General features: G+C 35.1%; 4 protein-coding genes and 1 non-coding gene across 6 annotated transcripts; 1 reads left to right on the top strand and 4 right to left on the bottom strand.

The window, feature by feature from the left end:
- Nucleotides 1–5,078: 5,078 nt before the first annotated feature.
- Nucleotides 5,079–7,011, bottom strand: LOC106425542 (fructose-bisphosphate aldolase 8, cytosolic-like). Its single transcript, XM_013866264.3, has 3 exons — nt 6,813–7,011; nt 6,216–6,443; nt 5,079–6,152 (listed from the first exon to the last, which is right to left on the bottom strand). The coding sequence occupies exons 1-3, from the start codon at nt 6,838–6,840 to the stop codon at nt 5,332–5,334; spliced, it is 1,077 nt and encodes a 358-aa protein (XP_013721718.2). The 5' UTR covers nt 6,841–7,011; the 3' UTR covers nt 5,079–5,331.
- Nucleotides 7,012–9,856: 2,845 nt separating this feature from the next.
- LOC106425486 (delta(14)-sterol reductase) lies at nt 9,857–12,832 on the bottom strand. Of its 2 annotated transcripts, none has more exons than XM_013866219.3 (13): nt 12,590–12,832; nt 12,366–12,483; nt 12,215–12,285; nt 12,058–12,114; nt 11,885–11,976; nt 11,481–11,528; nt 11,228–11,348; nt 11,093–11,139; nt 10,913–10,994; nt 10,752–10,828; nt 10,550–10,669; nt 10,350–10,424; nt 9,857–10,137 (listed from the first exon to the last, which is right to left on the bottom strand). In XM_013866219.3, the coding sequence occupies exons 1-13, from the start codon at nt 12,623–12,625 to the stop codon at nt 9,984–9,986; spliced, it is 1,098 nt and encodes a 365-aa protein (XP_013721673.2). In that variant the 5' UTR covers nt 12,626–12,832; the 3' UTR covers nt 9,857–9,983. The 2 variants fall into 2 exon arrangements, with proteins under 2 accessions (XP_013721673.2, XP_013721674.2); XM_013866220.3 differs by having other exon boundaries at nt 12,380–12,483; nt 12,590–12,823.
- A 444-nt stretch (nt 12,833–13,276) lies between these two features.
- Nucleotides 13,277–13,349, bottom strand: TRNAF-GAA. The gene has a single exon. It is a non-coding gene; the product is annotated as a tRNA-Phe (tRNA).
- Nucleotides 13,350–14,617: 1,268 nt separating this feature from the next.
- Nucleotides 14,618–15,564, top strand: LOC106425470 (peroxiredoxin-2E, chloroplastic-like). The gene has a single exon (XM_013866204.3). The coding sequence runs from the start codon at nt 14,715–14,717 to the stop codon at nt 15,402–15,404; it is 690 nt and encodes a 229-aa protein (XP_013721658.2). The 5' UTR covers nt 14,618–14,714; the 3' UTR covers nt 15,405–15,564.
- Nucleotides 15,565–16,005: 441 nt separating this feature from the next.
- Nucleotides 16,006–23,515, bottom strand: LOC106425527 (cytochrome P450 76A1-like). Its single transcript, XM_013866251.3, has 3 exons — nt 22,452–23,515; nt 17,008–17,420; nt 16,006–16,882 (listed from the first exon to the last, which is right to left on the bottom strand). The coding sequence occupies exons 1-3, from the start codon at nt 22,960–22,962 to the stop codon at nt 16,256–16,258; spliced, it is 1,551 nt and encodes a 516-aa protein (XP_013721705.2). The 5' UTR covers nt 22,963–23,515; the 3' UTR covers nt 16,006–16,255.
- Nucleotides 23,516–24,676: the final 1,161 nt, after the last annotated feature.

Raw genomic sequence — 24,676 nt, 5'->3', positions numbered from 1 at the left:
TAAATCCCTAAAATCTGAAACCCCAAACCCCATATTCTTTATCTTATACTTCATATATTCCAAACCCTATCTTTATTTTCATTCCAAACCACAATTCCTTATCTTCTAATTCATATATTCCAAACCACAATTCCCACTTTTACTTATTCATAAAACAAACTCCCACATTTTCTTATTCACAAAACAAACTCCCACATTACCTTATTCATAAAACAAACTCTCACATTACCTTATTCATAAAACAAACTACACAAAATCGAAAATACATCAATCGGATTCATCGACATTCTCGTCATCACTAGAAATGTCATCATTTTCATTAAACTCGTCTTCAACAGCTTCGTCTGTGGCATCATCGGTAAGGTCTTCGTACTCGTGATTATGCGGATCAATGAGAAGGATGTCATCAATTTCTTGTTCAGGTTCCTCGACTTCATTTATCTGTTCTTCTTGCAATGGGAGTTCTTCTCCAATGATGATTCGTCCTCGAGGTGTAACTTTGATCACTGCTAACCAATTTATACCTGAATCTCTCATCCGAGGGTATGGAAGGAAGCTAACTTGGTCTGCTTGTGAGCTAAGATGAAAGGCTCGAATTTGTTGTACCGTCGTCCACCGTTGACATCAACTACACCGAATTTGTTAGACCGAACACCTCTGTTGACGACGGGGTCGAACCATTCACATTTGAAGAGGACGCATTTCAGCTTCAGTATCCCTGGAAATTCGACTTCAATAATCTCCGTCAAGATCCCGTAGAAATCTGTTTCCCCTTTCACACATATTCCATAGTTACTGGTCGCCCGCTGTTGTGTGAAAAGTATAGCCTCGCGTGAAATACATCTGTGATGTGGTGACCTTTACAAGTGGAGATTGAATTACTTCGTGTAACCATTTAGGATAATCTGTATCGTCGTTATAATCAACGTGCAAAAGTAAAGAGAATGTTTAAATACCGATCATGTACGAAAAAAGAGTTTGAGATAATACCTGATTTCGCAACCACTTTATGAAGTGTTGATCTTTGCTTTTGTCTACGTCACTTGTGGATATACCAGGAAATGTTTCTTCGACTTGATAAACAAATAGGCTGTAAAATCACATTTTATAATAGGAATGAATCTCTCCGAATTAATATAACTTATTATAGTTAATTAGATGTGTTTCGAAGTGTCCATATATATGTTACCTTTCAAAATAACGCATCAATGGATCCTCACAATTGAGTAGAATATAGGTGTGTGCACTATGAGTGTCTTGTTCACTCGACCACCAAACCTCTTTAGACTTCCCACCGAGTCGCCCAATCTGGCTAAAGATGTCTGGAACACCAGCAACTGCATATGTTGGCGCAACACCACCATCATCATATCTTCTTGGAGCTCTTCTCCGGGTACGTACTTTTGACGCAAAGTAGTACGATGTGAAGTGAGAAACTTCTTCCGTCAAACTTCCAGCAATTATAGAACCTTCAACTTTGGCGAGGTTCTTTGCTTTTCCCTTCAAATATTTCATGGCTCGCTCATACTGATACATCCATCCGTAATGTACAGGTCCACAAAGCAATGCCTCATATGGAAGGTGGACAGCTAGATGCTCCATGACGTCAAAAAACCCGGGAGGAAATATCTTCTCCAGGTTGCACAATAAGATGGGAATGTTCTCCTGAAGCTGTTCTACAACTTCTTCTTTAAGAGTGCGTGTGCTCAGATCCCTGAAAAATACTCCAATGCCTTTTATATTCCAAAAACAATTAAACACATTGTTAGTCATATATTATTTTACAAAATAGACCGTTATAAAATTATTGTCATATAATACACTACGTACCTTCAAGTGCTTCATGTACGTTTGTTGGAAGTAGCTCCGTAAATGCAAAGGGCAGTAGTCGTTGCATAAAAATATGACAATCATGACTCTTCATCCCGGAGAACTTTTGACCCTTTCAACACATCTAGAGAGATTCGAAACATACCCATCGGGGAACTTCACTTCTGATGCCACCCAGTTGAACAATACCGACTTTTTTTCTGAAGACAATCTGAATATCGGAACGGGAATTTGTCCATTGCTTTAAATATGTAACTCGCTTCTTGAGCAAATATCCGGCAAGTCTAACCTCAATTTTATGTTGTCTTTTGTCTTCCCTGGGACATTCAATATTGTATTCATGATGTTCTCAAAGAAATTCTTCTCTATATGCATCACATCGAGGTTGTGGCGTAGAAGAAGATCCTTCCAATATGGCAACTCCCAAAATGTACTCTTCTTGTGCCAGTTATGATGAACAATGTAAGAATCGGGCATATTACGAGGGACATGCCAATTACCACCCCAACGAACTGTTTCATTAGCCTCATAGTAGTCGATTTGCGCTTCAATTTGTTCTCCAGTTAGATATGGAGGAGGAGTATCTCTCATAACCCTTTTGTGCCTAAACAAATTCTTGTTTCTTCGGTAAGGATGGCCAATAGGAAGAAACCGACGGCGACAATCAAACCAACTTGTCTTCCTACCATTCTTCAGTTGAAACGCATCTATCGTTCCATTACAATATGGACAAGCTAATCTCCCATGTGTAGTCCATCCAGACAACATCCCATAGGCAGGAAAATCACTTATGGTCCACAAAAGCATCGCTCGCATCGTAAAATTTGTCTTCATTGAACAGTCATACGTCCTCACCCCTATTGAACACAAATCCTTCAACTCTTTTATCAGTGGTTGTAAGAAAACATCCAGGGACCTTTTTGGATGGTTCGGACCAGATATTAATATGGTCAAGAATAGCAATTTCCGTTGCATGCACATCTCCGGTGGCAGATTGTATGGTGTAAGAAAGACTGGCCACAATGAATATTGTCTCCCTGACATTCCAAACGGACTAAATCCATCTGTGCATAGTCCGAGATACACATTGCGGCTATTGCTAGCGAAATCCGGATATACTTTGTTGAAATGTTTCCAGGCTCTTGCATCTGATGGATGAGTCATCTCACCATCCGTTTGATTATGCTCGGCATGCCATCTCATCTTCTCAGCAGTCTGCTCTGATTGATACAATCTTTTCAATCTGTCTGTAATTGGTAGGTACCACATCCTTTGGTACGGTATCCTATTACGTCCCCGTCCTTGCGGCTTGAATTGTGGCTTCTTGCAGAATCGACATTCTTCTAGCTTCTCATCATCTCCCCAATATATCATGCAGTTGTCGATGCAAACATCTATCATCTCCGAAGGCAACCCAAGACTATAAACCAGTTTATGAATCTCATAATAAGAATCAGCAGACACATTGTCTTCCGGCAAATACTCTTTAAACAAGTCAGCTCATTCGTTCATGCAACTTTCAGGTAGATTGTGATCAGTTTTAATATTCATCATTCTAGCAGCCAACGATAATTTAGAGAGACCTTCTCTACAACCACTGTAAAGTGGTTGATTCGCCGCGTTTAACATTTCGTAAAACTTTTTTGCATCTATATTACGTTCTTCATCTTCATCATGAGCTACGAATGCATCAGCTACCATATCATGAACCCTATCATAATCTACCATCTCCTCCTGATGGTAACTATGTTCATTATGCAAATGATGATCAACCGGTTCTTCCTGAAAATTCCTATTACTACTACTAGCTTCATTCTGATCATAATTAAAACATTTTCCATGTTGAAACCATATATGCTAATTTGGCGTGAAACCTCTATTTATTAAATGCTTCCAAACATTTTCACGGTTTGCCAGTTTCGAATTGTTGCATTTCCGACAAGGACAAAATATCTTACCACTTTCTTGGGCGAGCGGTGTTGAATCTGCTTGATGCATAAATGTCTCCAGCCCCGCAAGGTATTCTTTCGTCACTCTCCCGTTAGCATCTCTATGCATATACATCCACTTCCGCAACTCGTAAATAGTTCCGGAGCCAGCTATTTTTTTTTCTTTTACGTTTTTTGTTGTTGGTGTGTTTAAAATGATGCTCAAACATCCATATTTATAGGAAATTTCGAATCTGGTAGTTGTAATTTTCCTATAAATTTACGACGAAAATTAATTTGGTGCAAAAAAAAACGTGTGTCACTTACAAAGTTGGTGGATTCAAAATTTCCTCGCTAAATCCATGTAAATAGTTTCCTCGTAAATAACACGCGAAGTTTACGTCCACTTTACGAGGAACGTACGTGAAACATAATATCATCGTTATTTCCACGTAAATGACACGTCACATTACATCGACTTTACGACGAACGGTTTTTGTCGTTAGTTTACGAGGAAATAACGATAATACCGTTATTCACGTAAAATCCTCGTAAAGTTGACGTAAACTTACGAAGTTTGTTTTTCCTCGTTAATATTCCTCGTTAAGCTTGAGTTTTCTTGTAGTGTTGACATAATTAGCGTTAGTAAAATTGGTTAGTAATGATGTTAAATAATTATTGTAAACTGAAGTACTTACGCAGGTGATGAAATCAAATGTGTTAAGTCTTTTTTTTTTGTTTAACACAATCAAATGTGTTAGTCATATTTATAAATATTAATATATTTATGACAAGTGATCGGTAACTTTAAGCTATATAAATATTAGTTATTACATAAAATGTAAATTACAGCTATTTCATATATTATTTTAATATATTCTATATTTTATATCATTATTATTTTACTTTTAAAAAATTATCCAATACCGCAAATATATATCGTCACCAATCAAACAATATTCCGCACCGTTTTTTATTGAAAACCTACCACATTTCAATTTTGCACGAACTGCACTTGTACTGTCCCGCATTTTAATTTCGTACCGCTTTTATTATCAATTCCGCCGTCACCAATCGCAGCCATGTGTGGGTTCATAAATAGTTAAATACCTGTCTACCCACAAAAGCCACACTATATTTACGGACTATGCCATTTACATTCGTTTCCGGTGGGCCGGGGAATGAATGTTTCTGGTTGCTTAAATTTGATCCTACAAACAGAGACAAACGTGCTAGCAAACCATATTAACTCAACATTTTGGTCGAACATGACAAAAGCTTCAATGATAGTTAGTGGAGAACTTAATAACACCATTCAAAGAGTAGGCCCAATTTACTTCATGTTCATATAAGCTCAACAGAAATAACCTCACATGGCCTTTTATTTGTGCGTTTTTTTCTCAAACACTCACCATTCTAAACAACACCCAACGAAAATCAAACACAAATCGAAAACAAAAATCGAAAAAAGCATCGTTAATCCGATATTGTCAAGCAAAAAAAAAAAAAAAAAGTAGAAGAAACCCTTAGAAATATATCGAGGGTGATGAGTACGTCACAACAAGGACGCTCCTCAGTACTTGTAGTCCTTCACGTGAAGGCTCTCCGCGGCTCCATCACCAAGCTTAGCATCACCTTTGTATGTTCCGAGCGTGGCTTCAGAGTTAGCCTTGCACCTCACATACAACGCCTCTTGAGCGGCCTTGACGTTCTCCTCTTTACCCGCCCATGTCTTCAAAGTGCTCTGCTGCAACGCACGTCCGAAAGAGAAAGACAATGACCATGGCTTCTTGGTCTTCAACTGGTTCATCGCGTTCAAGTTCTTGGTCGCCTCCTCCTCGCTCTGTCCTCCAGACAAGAACACGATAGCTGGAACAGCCGGTGGGACGGTTCTCTGAAGAGCACGGACGGTGTGCTCAGCGATAACCTCCGGCGCAACCTTGGCGCTGTCGGAACCAGGTGTGACCATGTTAGGCTTCAACAAAGTTCCCTCAAGCAAGACGTGGTGGTCGCTAAGAGCCTTGTAGCAAGCAGCAAGGACACGCTCAGTGACGGCAGCACACTTGTGGATGTCATGGGATCCGTCAACAAGAATCTCAGGCTCAACGATGGGTACAAGACCGTTCTCCTGGCAGATAACAGCGTATCTAGCCAACCCGTAAGCGTTCTCGTGGATGGAATGCTCTGATGGCTCGTTCTCGCCGATCTTGAGAACCGCACGCCACTTGGCGAAACGTGCACCAGCTTCGTAGTACTTCTTGCAACGCTCACCGAGACCGTCGAGACCCTGAGTGGTGGTCTCACCGTTGGTTCCGGCTAGCTCGACGGTACCCTTGTCGACTTTGATACCTGGAAGAACTCCTCCTTCCTTCAAGATGTCAACGAAAAGCTTGCCTGTGCAAACCAATCACAATCAAAAACCTCTGCAACACACATAAACAAGATTTGATGCCTTACCATCGGAGCTCTTTTGGTAAAGAGTTTCCTCGAAGAGGATGACACCGCTGAGGCAAGGGAGAGCACCAGGGGCGGTGAAGAGAAGCTCACGGAGAGCACGTCTGTTTGTCTCAACGTTCTCGACGTTGATGCTCGCAAGACGCTTTCCGATGGTACCGGTGGACTCATCGGCGGCGAGAATACCCTTCCCGGGTGTGCCGATGTAGGCAGCGTTAGCGATCAACTCATCTGTACACAAACGGAACAAATCATTACGAGAAAACAACTGAAAACCTTCAGATCGAGAATACAATTTGATTCGATCTTTCACTACAAGTCAGATCTACGCTAATTTCCAATAGAATTCAACTAGAGATTCAGTTTCGATCCACAGAGCAAGCAACAGTACCGCACAAGCAATCACTAAACGGAACAAATCACTACGATATTGAAAATAATTTGAGTAGATCGTTCACTATTAATATACATAGTCAGATCTACGCTAGTTTCATCGAGAGATCCATTTCAATCAACGGTAACAAATACAATCCAGATCTAGATAGTTAACAACGTGAACACGAAGCGATTACAAGTGAATACGATGGAGAAAGAGTATACCGGCGTATTTGCTGGTGAAGGCAGACATGGTTTGTGACGGATTGATCGAGAGAGAATATCAAAAAGATGCGGAATAAAGCAGACGAGAGAGAGAGATGTGAGTTGGTGGACCACTAGAAGGGAAGGCTTTGGTATTTATAGATGCAGGTGAGAGGTTGATTAAGGGTTTAGATCTCTGGCATCTTCTCCAAGTAACAGTTTTTCAGCCGTTGGATCTCTCTCACGTGGTTTAGAGTTGGCAGTTTTTGGCTTATTCTCGTTTTTACCCCTATATTAGTTTATAAATAAAGGAGCAGCTTACGGGGGTAATTTGGTAACTTAGAAGTATTATTTCTGGAAATGCATGACTCCTACCGCACCATGGACGGCCCAAAAATAAACCTTCTCTAGCTCCAAACCGTCAAACGAATTGTAAACTAGTTTGTGTATTATATTTCTTCTTTTCAACTCTATTGCATCATAATATTAAGCATTTAGACAGTTTGACTTCGAAATTCCATAGAATATTATTTTCTAGAACAATAAGCCTTTTTTCTAGATTCGCAAGAAAAATGCGACTTTGATATCTCTGAACATAGAAAATTAGATCCGAGATTTAGACAGAGACAGATCAACCGTAACAACGGCAACTCTTCGTTTGCATGTATCATCAGCATCAATCAAGATATCAAACTCATTTGCTTTTCTAACAACATGACCGTAGTATACAACTTGTTTTGGTAAGTCTTAAACGTGTCTTGTATGATCTCTAATTACAGATTGTACTGTACTTTCATTCCTTTAGGCTTTTGGATTTAAATCATACATGTCATTTTGACAATTATATTGTGGTATATAGTGCAAATCCTACTATATATTAATTGAGAAGTCACTTTAGTGACTTTTGCTTACGTATCGATTATAGGTGACTTCTTACAAAATTGTTATAATTTGATTAGTCGATAATTTTAAAACTTTTTTTATTTATTTAGATCTAAAAAAAAGGTAAGTCTATAACCAATTAATATCACTTGCCAAATAATTTACATAATTAAAAATAATGATTTATGGTAATAATTATAGAAAGAGAAATAAATTCATCATTTTTATATTTATAAAATACATAAAATAAAAAATGACAAACATTTTATATAAATCATTTTTAAAAACATTTATCAAATTATTTCTCTTTGCTTATTGTATATTTTAAATTATTATAAAGTTTGTATGTCATCTATGAGAGCTTATAAATTAATTTATAAAATTTAACTTAAAATCTCATCCTACTATCCTACTATATATTAATTGAGAAGCTTTATAAATCATTTATAAAATTCATACAAGCTTTATAAATCATTTATAAAAATTATAAATATATTTATAAATTTTTTTATCTTAGCTTATCGTATGTTTTAAATTATGATAAGAGGTTTTAAGTCATTTATACAAGCTTATAAATTAATTTATAAAATCTATTTTGAAATTACATTTTATATTAAATGAGAAATCACTTAATTAATTTTTTGTTAGGTGTTGATCATATAGAGAGTTTGAGAAATAATATTATAACCTATTTGTTAATGATTTTCAGTTTATTTTATTTTATGAGTAAGAAAATCAGTTCTAGAACGAGTTTTATCATTATCCAAACGACCTAAATATATTACAAAATAATTGATGGTAATTAAATATTTGATTTATATAATATATATAGTGCTTCATAAAAAAACAAGTTTTAGTCAAATCCGTACTTGTCAAGTATTTCTAAACTATATAAAATATTTCAAAATTTTCAGTATTATATATACCTTCAAAACTTAAGCAGGTTTATTAAAAACTGAATCATGAATATTATATATAACTAATTTTAATAAAATTACCAATACAAAATATCAAAAAGTATTTAAAATATTCATATTTATCCTTTTTTAAAAACAATCATTTTTAGAAAAATATTTAACAAAAAACACATAATGATAAAAATATAGTTTAATTTAAAAAAATATAATAAATATATTATTACAAAACATTCAAAACCGCGAAATCGCGGACATCCACCTAGTTGATTATGAATAGAAACAAATGTTCCCGTATTTAATCATACTTAAGAAAATAAAATAATGTTTGACTTATAATGTGGTGTATTTCACCTATAAACCCTTTTTTTATGAGTTCTCTTTATTCTCTTTATACAATTCCTAAACTTCGTCATCGATGACCAAGAAAAAGACACCCTGTTTTATTTATCTTTTTGCCTTTTTGGTATGCATCAATATAGTGCTTTTCATTTCCATAAAGTATATTATTATATTGACATCCACATCAGAGAAATGTAAGAAAATTTACTTTTAAGATACATATTTTTAGATCTAGATAATGGAGATGGTGCTTTGTCTACGATTTTGGACCTGTAAAAACTAGGGCTTCAATTCCGAATATTTTGGTAATACAAAAAAAAAGCAAACAGTGACCATAATAATAGCAAGTTACTTGTTTTCAACTAGTAATTACTATTCTTTTTAATTTACAAAAAAAAAAACTATTATTTCTTGCATACAGAGTTTGTTATGGATCATGAACTCTGAAGAAAGTCAATTATGAATCTGGTGAATAATTCTTTTTGAGAATTATTGATGTTTATGCATCTCGGAAGGTCAATTATGAATACATGACATGTGATTTTGGATTTATTAATTATATCTGATTTGGTTTTTCAACTGTTCGTTTTCAATAGAAATTATTGTTCAATGCCTTAACTTACAACACTGTCGGTGTTTGATTAGCTAAAACCTTACTTTTTACAGAGATGGAAGTACTGCGTGTTGTCTGAAGAAGAAGGCCAGTCCTAGCATCATCCACAACATTACTTCAAGTTTGTCGTCGTCTTCAAAATCATTTACGTCTTTTCACTGGTCATATGCGTATTCTTGCTAATCGTGGCTCTTGCCAAACGTAGAGCTTGGCGTGGCGCGCATGAGAATCTCGAGCCTTGCAAGTAAATATTTGATTTATGGTAGTAAGTAAAAGAAAACATGAAAAGAATAGTTTAATATGGGAAAAAAGGATTTGCGATGTGTAAAAGCTATAATGGAATATACAATATTCTAATGTCAGATCATGAAACAAGAAAATGAAAGAAAGACACAAGGATGAATATATCTCAAAGGATCCATGACATTGCACTATCATTAATTAATAGACATAAGGAAGGATTCTATAGGGAACCAGTCTAAGATACTTAGGCCAAATCTCCTTGTACTTCTCTGCACATCGTTCCTCGTCTCTTCGCTCTCTCCATATCAACAGTATCAGGAGGTATATCGGGTAGAAATATGGAACCGGAGAACTGAGACAATGCACAAGAACAACATCGTAGAAACATCTTAGATTAGTTTTGTCTAAGTGATAAAACAATGAGCTTGCAAACCTTTTGGAAAGTTCAAATGGTGTTACCAATCAAACTCTCAGGTTACAGATCAACATTTAAACGTTGGACACAGCAAGCATCAAGTCAACATATCTTAGGCTTTGTAAGGTGCACTCAAGCAGAAAATTTACCTTATTCCACAGGGCAAACTGAAAGACAGAGCAAGCATCAAGTCGCCAAGGTAATTACAGTGCCTTGCGATTCCCCTGCCATGTTTAAAATAGCATCTAAGTTATCGTAGTATTGTTGACCAGTCCCAACATGATGGAGAATCAAAGATAGAGACGGTGAAACCAAGAAAAGAAACTAAAGAATGAGAAAAGGACCATACCAATAGCCTGAAGCAAGCAACTTTCCACCAACCACCACTGGAGGTTTGCCCCATATAGGTGTTTTAGGGTTTTTCTTAAAGATATGTTTTTGTTTGTTAGCCCCTCTAAAAACCATGTACCTGCCAGAAAAAAAAAAAGAAATGTGGGTTTCTTAGTTTAGTTTCTGAGAATGTATATATAACCCAATAACAAAGAACTTACCCTATCAAGAACACAAAGCAATTGGCTACAATACCAGGAACAGTTAGTTCTACTTTGTTGTGCAAAAGCCACCATCCCTGTACCAAGTAGAAGACAATCCAGTCACAGAGTGATCAAGCATTCAAGAATGTTGTTGTGTCCTACAACAACTGTTTACATGCCTGGATGCTAAAAGTGAAAGGAATCCACAGAAGATCTCCAAACACCAGCATAAAGCCCAACCTCTCTGCAATTATGTCCCACCTGCGGAAAAAAAAATGACAATCCGTACTTAGAAAGACCCAACTAAATGAGATAATAAGACAATTATGTTCTATTTGCTCAAGACGCCATGAACTTACGTGGAGGTCATATATTCTTCATGAACAAAGTAGTCCAATATATATAACTGCAATCACAAAGTTAATCAAAGCTAACAAAACGCGAATGATCAGAGAACTTCAAGAAGTAGGAGTTGCAAGTAAAACCAAATGTACCGCACAGAAAATCTGGTAAAGAATCATGGACTGACTCAAGGAACCATCCTGGACACATTTTGCAAGAATAGAGAGATTGATAAGCAGCCATCCCATCATCCCGGCTCTGACAAAGAAAAACCTACACAACAACACACGTAATAACTCCTATCATCAGAAACATGTGTAAACGAATCAGTGATCCTGAAGCAAATCGAAGCAGCGATCCTGCCCGGGCATACACATAGAAGAAGAAAAAGGAAAGACGGATTACTTGAGATCAATGCCAATAAACTGAGGATTCAGCTGTATTCCAAACCACCTATCACATGAAACAAACAAGATGAGAACAAAAAAAAAAGTCAAAGCAGCTGTTTGGAAGTAGCAAGTGAAGACAAAAAACCATAACTGACAAAGTGCAAAAGCTACGTCACTGCTAATTGATAAGAATAAAGAGCAAACTTTAGTCTTCCTAGGAGAAAGAAACAACTCAACATTCTGCATGCTTCTATACCAATCATTTCCTCCAAATCGTTATTTCACACTCATATCATACAACAGACTATGGATTCTTCCTTAGTTTTGCTCTTGCCCAAGTAAAAAAATAAATATAAATCTAAAACAACGGTTTGTGGAATAACGAAAACATGTATATCTACAAACGTATTATGACAGTACCAGTCGTGTACAAGATATCCTGAGACGTGAGGTTTTAGGGAAGAACTCTTATCGGAAGAACTGCGCCCAGTAATGTACAATACCAGTGTCACCTGAGCCACATTAAGAGGCGCAAATCTGATACTGTTGTACAAGAAGAAGAATAAGATCAAAGCAAAGCAAACCAATCTTACCAAAACACAGAAGATAAAAGTAGCTGAGAGCAACTCAAGTCCTCTATCAGCAACCACCTAATCAAAAGCAATTACAATCTTCAACTCAATTAAAAAAACGAGTATATCATTACAGTCTTAACATTCGTCTTGATTTGATCATGGTAACAACACTTACAAGAGGTGACAAAACGCCGAGTTTGGCAGAGATTCCCAAAATAGCAACCAGCAATGACAGTGCGAATAGACCTAAACATGTTTTGGGAGAGATTAAACGTTTCGAGCTCAAATAATCTTGTATATAGTAGAGTAGAATCAGATCAAGTAACCATTGCATCGGTACCGAAGCTGAGAGCCATCTGATAAAACGACGCCGCGGATAACTTTTCCGGGGAGGATTTCTCCGGCGACGGCCAAGTAGACGAAGTAGAACACCAGCACGCAAACCTAAATCTCGGAGAAACCGCCAAGGTTACGCAATTTGATCAGAAGAGCACTAAAAATCGCTTAAGAACAATGACGTTGAATCAAAAGGTACAGAGTGATGGCTTACGGATTGCGATGATGGTAGGAGAAGACGGGGATCCATATCTAGCAGAAGGATTCAATGTAGAAGACGAAGCATTCGAAAGTCGAGTGTATCGCCCTCCTCAGCTCAGATGGCAGTAGGGATTCTTTTAGTGGGAAGCTCCGTGGACTGACTCACTTGTTTAATTAGTTACATTTGCAAAACAACCCCTATACTCTTTCATTTCATACGAACAAAACCATAAACCAAATAATTGATTTTGTAATCCCTAATCAAGGTCTTCCCCTTTTTCCGGAACGGTGGGTGGCTGTGTGGTTTTTGGTTTGGTTGCATATTTGGCTCGTTAGCAATCTTAATCACAATCTGGAGAAGATTGTTGTTATCAGTTTGAATCACGACCAGTATATACTGTAATTATATTTTACATCTGAAACAATATACAAGTTGGTTTTTAGCAAAAAAAAAAAAAACAATATACAAGTTGGTAGGTTTTCCGAAAGGTTAAGGGTGAAGACTTAAGCCCTTCTGCACATTGGTGCGCTGGGTTCGAACAAATGTAATGCCTAATGAGGAAACACGGGCTTAGTAAATGAGATACGTTATGGGCTTATGAAAGAACTTTTTTCGGACCCGTTCTTCAAAAAGCCTAGTTTTAAGTTTTTTATTAATACGAAACGACATCGTAATAATTAAGAGAAATAAAAAATAGAATGCGGTGAACGTGTATCGAACACGCGACCTTCAGATCTTCAGTCTGACGCTCTCCCAACTGAGCTATCCCCGCAAGTTGTTAATAAGGTACATATTTTGATTATAACTAAAACTATATGACAGCTTATACTATAATTAGTGTATAGCAATTGGGTTTAACCACCATAACTCATTATGACATTCCAGTTCCACAAATGTATATAGGTGTATTCATTATATAAAGGTGTGTGTGCAATTGTAATGTAACAAAAATATCTATACAATACTAAAAATGATATATGAACTCCATTGAACATATCCATGTCAGCATAAAAAACCAGCCAATCAGAAATCTTCAAATTGCCATGTCACATATGTTTTTACTCTTCACAGAAAAAGTCGGATCATATGTATAGGCTTACAAAAATTTGAGATAGTCCGTTTTACGCCCATCTCATCTCACCCTAATCTTCAACGTCATCGATGATCGTTCCGGCTCTTCCTCTTCGTCGGAATCGCTTTGCATCCCTATCAATTGCAGTTACCATACATCACTCTGAATCATTCAGTATGCTCAATTCCAAATGGCCTTTCATAAAATGGAGAAACATGAAATAGTTTGACACGTTGGAAAACTTGAAAGTTTTTTAAACCAAAAAAAAACTTGAAAGCTCTTTGTGTGATGCTTTTTATTTGCTTTTTTTTTGGGCAGAGATGTATGAGCCGAGCATTTAAAATTGAACAACAGAGCGATATGAAGTTTACAAATGGGTTGAATCAGGACTAGAACAAGATTAAAATATTGGAAACGTATTTGACAGCTTATGACCATGATTACTTTTATTGTCCAAAATGTTCAGTAATTGAAATTACTACTATATAGGAACATTATTTCAAAGGTGATAGATATGACATGACAAAATTATGGTTATTTAGGAATTATAAATAATATTTTTAGAATAATTTATAAATAATATTTTTAGAATATTTGGTTATTTAGGAATTAAATATAATTAATATTTGTTAATACATAATTTATATTTTAAAAATTCAAATACACATTTGGTTCTTAGTTCGATTTCAATTTAATTTTGGTTTTGATTTTTTTTAGTTCGGTAGAGTTTGGTTCGCGGTTCCAGATAAATATATTTAGATTTATCCACTAGCTTATATACAAATTCATTTAAAATAAATTTATCTAATTTTGAAAACGTGCTTTCCAAATGCAGATCACTAGTAAAATATTAAAATCTAACATTTATTTTTATGTTTTTTTCTCAAATAAATAAAATCAGTACACCCTCGGGACCATTCCCGAACAATAGGCCCATTTACAAACAAAAGGCCCAATTTTTGAGCTTCCTAGTTTCCCCCTTACTTTTCTCATCCGGGAAGTCACCATCTTGAGTCACTCACCAAACAAATAACCTTTCATTTGAACCGCTCAACACTATCATCCATGGCGACTTCTATCTCCGTCTCCAGACTCCTCTCCTCCTCCTCCTCCGTCGCCAAACCGTTACGTTCCCCAACCTCCGCATTCACGGCGCCGCTCTCCTTCACGCGCTCTCTCGCTCCTAATCTCTCCCTCAAATTCAACACCCGCCGCAGCAGCTCCGTCTCCACCACCAGATCCTTCGCAACAACCATCACCTCCGCCATTTCCGTCGGAGACAAACTCCCCGACTCCACCCTCTCCTACCTCGACCCCACCACCAACGACGTCAAAACCGTCACCGTCTCCTCCCTAACCGCCGGGAAGAAAACCATCCTCTTCGCCGTCCCGGGAGCCTTCACGCCCACCTGCTCGCAGAAACACGTCCCCGGATTCGTCTCCCAAGCCGCAGAGCTCAGATCCAAAGGCGTCGACGTCATCGCGTGCGTCTCCGTGAACGACGCGTTCGTGATGGAAGCCTGGAGGAAGGACCTCGGGGTCAACGACGAGGTGATGCTTCTCTCCGATGGTAACGGAGAGTTCACGGGGAAGCTTGGCGTGGAGTTGGATTTGAGGGATAAGCCCGTGGGACTCGGAGTTAGGTCACGAAGGTACGCGATCCTTGCGGAGGATGGTGTTGTGAAGGTTCTGAATCTTGAAGAAGGAGGTGCTTTTACCAACAGTAGTGCTGAGGATATGCTTAAAGCTCTTTGATTCTTTCTGTTTGTGTTCTGTTTTTGCTGTCTTCTCATATGTTGGACTTGGAGCTTTCAGATTCTATGTTTCAGCATCGGATAATGTAATAACTAATCGGAATGTTTAGACCGTATGTTTGTTTCGAGTTATAGCTACTTTGTGTGTGCTTTGAGTTTTCCTTTGGTTGATTTAAGGTTATCGGTGAATCGACATTATTGTCCAATGACAATTGAGAATGTTTATATCTCAAGATGAAGTTCTAGAGAAAATAGTGGTACTATGCTGGCTATTCTATTTCTACTCAAAAGTTAAAAACAAAAAACAAAAATCGCGACAGAGGTCTGTCTGCAAATTAGCTCATCGTTTTGATAAAATTCACATCTTGGGGTAATCTACTTTTCAAAATCAATGGCTCTGATACATGTTAAGAAAAAAGTTTACGTTCGTTCTTGAGTGTGTTCTTGGGTGAGGCTATTATACTGTTTTCTTTTATTTTAAAGTGGTGACTGGAGATGAGAGGGCCAAAAGGTTCCGACTTTTGGAAGGGACGATGGGTTGGTAGCTAATTACATGTCACGTTTGCATACATACATTCTAGTAATTGCTTGCTACGTATTCATGTAAGCACAATAGCTATTTAAAAACAAAATATTTAGTTTTTATTTCCAACCAACAAAAAAAAAAGACAAGATAACGACAAATGTGATCAACTTAACAACTAGATCAACTATATCGTCAATCAAATTCTCCAAAACAAACTTAAATAACTACTCACATTTTAGATCCGTTTTATTGGGAGTATATGCTTATTGGATCCGGTTTTGATGATTGAAGTGTTAAACTATACATCGCCAGAAGCATGCCCAAATCTAATCCCCTCGATAAGGAATGGGAATCGCTTCCAAAGGAACAGCTTTCTTCAATGTAATACCAATCTTTTCTCCCATATCCATTTCTTCTCCCTTGAGGCCATCAGCTAAGGCCCAATCAAACGATCTCACCATAGACCCAATCGCCAACGGCAACACCCGTGACGCCAAAGGCAAAGCCGGACACATCCTTCGTCCCGACCCGAACGGTAAGAACTCGTAATCTTGTCCTTTGAAGTCTCTTGGATTCGGGTCGGTTATAAATCTCTCGGGTTTGAACATATTCGGGTCCACCCATGTTGCAGGGTCACGACCAATGGCCCAAACATTGACCAAGACTTGTGTTTCTTTAGGGATAGTGTATTTGTCGAAGATGTGACAAGTGGACATGGCCTTGTGTGGGACCAGGAAAGGAAGAGGTGGATGAAGCCTTAGGGTTTCCATGATGACCGCCGAGAGATACGGAAGGTTCGGGAGGTGTTCCTCTTGGAGTTTCTGGTTCGGGGACTTGAAGTAGGTTCGGAGTAGGTTTTGAAGTTTGGTTAGGGTTCTTGGGTTGTGTAGTAGCTCAGCTAATGCCCACTCCAACGTGCTCGTTGTTGTGTCCGTCCCCGCCGTAAACATTTCCTATCAATTCAAACATTGAATAAACGTTACGTTTAGTCATACATTAAACAAAATATGAATATATTACTTACGAAAACAAATTTGAAATAATAGAATAACCGTTAGAAGTAAAAATATATACTTACGAAAACAGTAACGTTGATATCTCTTGCAGAGAACCTAGCAGGTTCTTCGTCAACTCCATCGCCACCGCGAAACCCGAGAAGAACATCTAAGTAATCCTTCGTTTTCTCATCGCTCCTTTCTCTCTCCCTAACCTCAGCTCTTTCTTTGATAAACTCTCCGGCGATCTCAAACGCGCGTTCCACGTGAAACTGCGTTTTTCTTCTGATGCCTTGTGGGTCAATAAACCTTAGGAGTGGAAAGAAATCGGCAACGTTGGGTTTTCCAGCGAACTCCATCACTTTTCCGGTGTGGTATAAAAACTCGGAGCCTCTTTTTGAATCGGGATCAAGCAAATCTCTTGAGAACATAAGGTTTCCTATGAGGTTAAATGCCATCAAGAAGAAATATCTCCCCACGTCGATAGTTTTTGTACCTGATACATATGTAAAATATAAATGGTCCACGTTTTAGTATTAGTTTCATGATGAATATTTAAATATTTTAGGTTTCTTTACTAAACTTTTGAAACAATAAAATCCTATCAAGAAATCACTTGAATTTGACTAAAAACCTACATAGTTGAATATCATTTTTTCTTGAAGTGAATGTGACTTTATACAATGTAAAATAGTATTACTTGATATATGTAAATTATGAATAGTATTTTATTATTATAGTTTCATGATATAAATTTTGAATGTTTTGGGGTTTCTTTACTAAACTTTTGAAACCTTAAATGCTAACAAGAGATCACTTGAATTACTATTATTTTGAATCAAAAGCCTATTCTATCACTCAACCTAAAAAATTATATAGTTAAATATAATATTTTCTTGAAGCGAATGTGACTCTATAATGTAAAATAGCATTACTTGATATCCTCTCTAGACATTATTTAAAAATATAAATTATTAGCAATTAATAATATAATTACTATTTATTATACATAAGAGTTTAATTTAATGACCCTTAGTTTAATCGTTTTTTTTTAATTCTCACCAAAAAAGATTGACATAACTTTGAAAATTTGTGATATGGCATCACTTAATTGTGATATGTATAATTTCCTTTATAAATGTTCATTTTAGCAAAAATAAGTAAATATGGTAATACTAATAACTAATAACTCGTAAATCAACCATGAAAGTAAATTTTCTTTACAAAAAATGGGAGGCTTGGATGGTGAGCAAAAACCCTTTTGGAACTTCAACTCTTACATAAAGGTCGAGACCTATGAAACCCCACTGAGCTTCCGGTGTCTATGAGTCGCCGGCTCATTCTTCAACATGCACGCTCTATGATTCGTTTTGTTAGCAAGTTTATTAATAGAGATTAATCATTTATTTCCAATGTAGATCCAACTTTCTATTCACTCGTGGGATCCGGGCAGTCCGCATGTTCACCAATCATTGATGGTTACAAAAAATGTCATTTTTAAATGTAATAATGACTAATTATTATTTCTATATCTGATATTTGGTTTAAGTATATATATTTTAGGAGCAAAGTTTGTCAGCTACACGGAGTATGCTCTAATACGGTAAAAATCATCCAAAGTATTAGAATATGTCAATAACTACATCATGTTTATGTTAATATATGCCATATATACGAACTTAAATTTAATATGGTAGCAACATCATAATCTGGTTTAATTGAATTTAGAATTAGTTATTGAGATCATTTTGTAATTTTATAAACATGCACCTCTATTAATAAAACCTGACCTAAACCCATAAACCGACCCGACATAAATATTCTTTCCTTACTCGATTTAGTTAGGGTTCTAAAGGAAAAAAATAGGGGTTTCGAAAAGAAAGAAATTTAGAGAGATTTGAGGGACAGAGAGAGCCTCTTTCTTCGATTGACACTCTAACTTCGATTAAATCCAAGTAAACAATTAAGGGTTCACAGTTGCTTACTTCATCGTGTTCTTCGATTCAACAGTCTGTCTTTGTTTCTCAAACCTGAAATCGATTCTCTCTCTCTCTCTCTCTCTCTCTCTCTCTCTCTCTCTCTCTCTCTCTCTCTCTCTCTCTCTCTCTCTCTCTCTCTCTCTCTCTCTCTCTCTCTCTCTCTCTCTTTTTCTCTGTCTATATTATGAAGAAATTGAATCTCTCTCTGTCCTCTTAAATCTCTCTCCAGGGGCGGATGCAGAGTCATTATTAGATGGGGGCACAACATTTTATTTCATTATGTCTAGTTATAGGATTATGGAGCATTTCTTAAATTTAAAGTAATTACTGCAGGAAAATAAAATTTAGTTGGGGGCACGTGACCCCATTCCTCATCACTTGCGTCCGCCACTGTCTCTCTCAGTCTCTCTTTTCGAAATCCCTATTTTTTTCCTTTAAAACCCTAACTAAATTGATTTGGGGAAAGAATAGTTATGTTGGGTCAGGATTATGGGTTGGGTCGGGTCGGGGTTTGTTATTAGGGTTTAGGTTTATAAAATTACAGAATGACCCCAATAACTAAGTTTAGAATAAATTAAACTTGATTATGATGTTGCCACCATATTAAATTTAACTTTGTATATGTGGCATGTATTAACATAAACATGGTGTAATTATTAACATATTCTAATACTTTGGATGGTTTCCACCATATTAGAATATACTTCATGTAACTGACAAACATTTTTCCTATATTTTATAAAAATTATTTGTAAGTGTGCCTTACAAATATAAAACTAAAAAATATTAATCAAATAAATTTTCTGTTGAATATTTAATTGGCTAAAATTTTATTTAAATTTATCGGTTCATTAAGTAAATTAACAAATTTATTTTACCAGTTTTAAAAAATTATAATAAAATATATCAAAATCCAGAATTTATTAAACATATATATATATATATAAATTTAAAACTAGGGGATAACACACATATTTAAATAAATATTTATGATAATATAAATAAATTTTTATTCTTAGGAAATATAAATTTAATTATATTGAAGTTTAAATAAAATAAAATTAAAATAATTAAACTAAATAAAAAGAAACAAGAATACATATAATTACATTTATGATTTTTTTTTGGTCAAATCCATAAAATTAAAATATAGAAATAACAATACTAAAATGTAAACAAAACAAACTAAAACAAATTATATTTAAAATTATTATTTCAGCGCATCGTGCAAGAAAACTCATAGTATGTAAATTACATAAGTAGACATTTTATTATTAGTTTCATGATAAGATTTGAATATTTGGGTTTTCAATTAACTAAAATTTTCAAAACCTTAAAATCTTATGAAGAGATGACTATAGTTAGCTAAAAGTCTATATATGGGTGAATATATATAACATTTGCTTGTAGTGAATTGACTCTATACAATGTAAAATAGTATTACTTGGTATATATGTAAATTGTGTATAATACACATTATTATTAGTTTCATGATCAAAATTTTGAATATTTTAGGTTTCTTACCAAAAGTTTTGAAACCTTAAAATCCTATCAAGGATCACTTGAGTTGGACTTAAAGACTATGGGTGAATATATAATATTATTTTCTTATAGTAGATGTGAGACTATACAACGTAAAATAGTATACGCGATGTATCGTACCACTGCACGAGAAATTTAAACAAAATTTATTTACATACCCTTAGTTTATATATCTAATTTAATATGCGCCCCATACTAAATATTACTCTAGATCCGCCACTGACTGCACCCTAGCGTAGCTAACACATAAAAACCACATGAGTCTAAGCACCGTCTCAAACTATGGGCTATGTTAAATCCACCAATTACACATACTATACTAGCCGACGGCCACATATATAGTGGTGATGATTGGTTCGACTGTGGCTATAGAATGTTAGCCGTAAAAGTATAGCTGTAGATAAATTGGTTGTATTTGTAAAGTTGTTACTGTAGATTATTTTTACAGAGACTTTTGCTGTAGTTAAATTTGTTGTAGCTATAAGCTATAGGTTGCAAGTATTTTAAAATAAAATATGTGATGTATATATAAATTAATTATTATTTTATCACTTAAAATAATTTTTATTAATATTTTTAAAAATTATCAAACTTTATTGTTATTTAAAATGTGATATGTAATTAATATTAATATTATTTAAAATATTTCAATAATTTAAAAGCACCCAAAATTAGAGTAAAATATTTATAGATGTTTTTTAATATGATTATCTTATTTATTTGATATTATAGATATTTTTTAATTCTACAGTTTTTACAGCCTAAAAATGAAAGATGTAGATTTTTTAACTAAAATACATAAGAAAAATGTTTGCTTTATTTTTTTTTGTAGTTTTAAAAATAAAGCTAAAGCATGATTGGTAAAAATTAATAGAAATTTGATGTAGGCTTTAGCTTTGAAAAATAAAGCTAAAGCATGATTGGTAAAATTTAATGATTTAGAAAAAAATAAAACTAAAGTAGGTAGATAAAGCCCAACCAATCACCCCCAATATATACTAGATCTCGATCCGCGCAACCGCGCGGGTTTTTGTTTTCATTTATTTTTATATAAACATTTTGTTTCGATTCTAAATTGGTATATATTATAATATATATGTATCTATCAATTTTTAAAACATAATAAGTTTACGGTATATTTTTTTCATTGAATAGATTGTTTCAAACTTTCACATGTATTTGTATCTTTTTTATATATATATTTTGGATTATTATTTCATTATTAAAATCGTAACTATATATATAAAGATTCGTAAAATATTGTTTTGTTATCATAGTCAAAAATATTGTAACATTTCACAAATTTAGAAAGTTTTAAAAAAATTAAAATTTTTTCTTCATAGATTTATATTATCGAGTAAATAATTAAACATTTAGTTTTTGTTTAATTTTTAAAATAAAATTTATAGTTTAAAATTTGTTTTCATTGGTTTAATGTAGTAAAGATTAATCATTGTTAGATAATATGCTTTTCGTTATTTAAAAAAAATATTTATAATTTTAAAGTTAACATCGACAAATATTTAAATAATTAACATATGGAGGTATAGTATTACACCATTAAATTATATCTACTTAATTTATACTATCTATAAATCCAATGGATCATCTAATGTTTAAATCTAATTATTGATAGTCCAATAAATATTTCTGGTATGTTCAAATTTTAAATGATAAGATTAGAGATTAGATGTAACATGAATTTTTAGGAATATGTCCATTATGTCTATTTTTTAAAAAAATCACACATGAATCAAATTTATGACTTCTGTTTTAATATATAAGATATTTAACGAGTTGACTTTGCATATATTTCTTTTAATAGAAATGGTTTAAAATAACATTAGTCATATAATTTGCATGTTCATAAACTTTGTCCTAAATTCAAATTCGAAGATGGCCGTAATACCGAAACAAGAGTACCGAGCTGTGAAAACTACTGTGTTCCATCTATATTTGTAAATTGTAATAAAAACCTTTGATTGTATATTATTAATACAACGTACCGTTTTGACCGCCCTCCTCCACGAACCTAAGCATCTGATCGACGCACCTAGAGCGTACGTCACTCATAGCATCAAGACGGCGCGTGACAAAGAACTGAGTGGTACAGAGCCGACGCAGCATCCGCCAATACGGACCGTACTGAGCCGTGATCAGCGAGCCATCACTACTCTTCCCTCCTTTCATCGCCTCATAAATCTTCCGACCAGCCAAAGCTGCGTCGTGCTTCTTCAAAATCTCCCGAGCCACTTCGCTCGAAGAGATCACAACCGTCAGCATCGAGCCGAGCCGCAAAGTCATGATAGGTCCGTGACGCCGCGAAAGATTAGTCAATGAGTGGTGCGGCGGTAAACCAGCCAGCTGAAACATGTTGCCTATCACTGGCCATGGATTTGGTCCCGGAGGCAGGTTCACACGACGTCGTTTGGTGTGAAAGAGACATGCAACATATATGAGGAGGGTAATGGATGCAAATATTCCGATTAGCTCGTGCATGGTTAATAGTTTGATCATGTTTCTTGTTTTGCTTTGAAAATCTTATACTACAAGACGTCTTTGCTTTATAGGCATCATCAGGTTTCTCGCGTGACACTTAGAAGATAACTGGTAACGTACACAAGGAGAAGGTAATGGATGTAATTAAATTCCGATTAATTAAGTCGTACTCTTCGTTAATTGTTTAATCATTTGCTTTTAGTTTGTTTTATCAAAAGTAGTACGAAACGGTTTGGCTATGCAGGAACCAGATTTTGTGCCATTTAGAAAATACTATAAAGTTGATAATATTGATTGATGTTTTGACAAGTTTGTCGCTACTATGTTAGGAATCTTTATCGAATAATCGATTTGAAACCAAAGAGAAGAAAAAATCGCGTAGAAAATGTGTGTTACGATTAATTTGTAGGCCCATTTAAGCAACCGATGATAACTGCATATTTGACTGGGCCGAAACTAGAAGGGGGCAGTAGACAGAGAGATTGTGTTTTCTTCGAATCCAATTCCGGGTTGTACTTCTTTATAAAGAAACTGTTTTTATTTTATTTTAAAGAGTGCAATAGATTTTGATCCGCCGTTTCAAAAGGTGGGTTTATCTTCAAAAAAATGAATATATTCGATATAATTTTTTATCGTGTATCTATATTTAAATGTTAAAATTTTATATTTGTGCAAATTATTACATGTGTAATGTAATGATAAAAATAAATTTGACTATAAAATATGTAAACATGTTTTAGAATATACACAAATATAGGTGATAAAATATGTTATTAAGCTTGAATAAATTCAAGTAGATTTTCTTGTATTTATTAGCATTTTGAGGTATTAACAACGTTAGTTAATAATATCTGCATCCGAAAAACATATATACCATATGAATAAAAAATACTTTTTTCCTTATTTTGATATCCATATATAAATACTTTGATATAATATAAAATTTAATTTGTTAAATACTAGTTTTAAGGACATAAAAAGTATGGATATAAAAAACAGGGATAAAAAAAGTGGGGACATACATAATATGGAAAAACGTTTTGTTGACTAGGGAAATATGGATGAGAGAGTTGTGTACATGTAAATGGTATAGAAACCCAAATTTGAACATGGTTAAGTACATATTGAGTGTGTGTGGATGGATATTTGTGGACGGTTATTTATAGACGAGTATGCATAAAAAGAATGTAAGTATGTCAATGTGGATGGTTATTTGTGGAAGGTAATTTGTAGACGAAATTACCGCCGCAACACCGCTGTTCGAATCAGAATCAGTCTTATTTGTGTACAGTTGTTTGGTTTTTGCAGCCACAGTATTAGACCAAACATCGAGCCTAAATCAAAAACTTTCATGAATTTTTATGGTTGTACTTTGACTTCATCATCACAAAAGAAATTCCATCGATTTATACATATTCCAACACGTGAAGTACTATTATATTGGAAACAGAAGCACCAAAGGTCTTAAAAACATGTAAGAAGAAAGCTAATACTAAGATAAGAAACCTTCATACCTTCAATAATAAGGAATCCTAGTCTTGGTAGCATTCTGTTCAAGCCGATCGATTGCAACAGCCCTAAAACTATCGACACATACCGAGCTGGTTTGTAAACTTTCTTCTGATGATAATAAGCATACTTGGCACACATTGTGGTTTTACCAGCGCCTAAACATTAATAGTCAACACACGTTTCAATACCAGCGTTGTTACCATAGACTAACACATACTCA

The sequence above is a fragment of the Brassica napus genome, chromosome A4 (genome assembly GCF_020379485.1).
Source record: "Brassica napus cultivar Da-Ae chromosome A4, Da-Ae, whole genome shotgun sequence".
In the NCBI taxonomy this organism is placed as follows: domain Eukaryota; kingdom Viridiplantae; phylum Streptophyta; class Magnoliopsida; order Brassicales; family Brassicaceae; genus Brassica; species Brassica napus.
The sequence above is the reverse complement of the archived record's forward strand: the minus strand, read 5'-3'. Positions and strand labels throughout refer to the sequence as shown.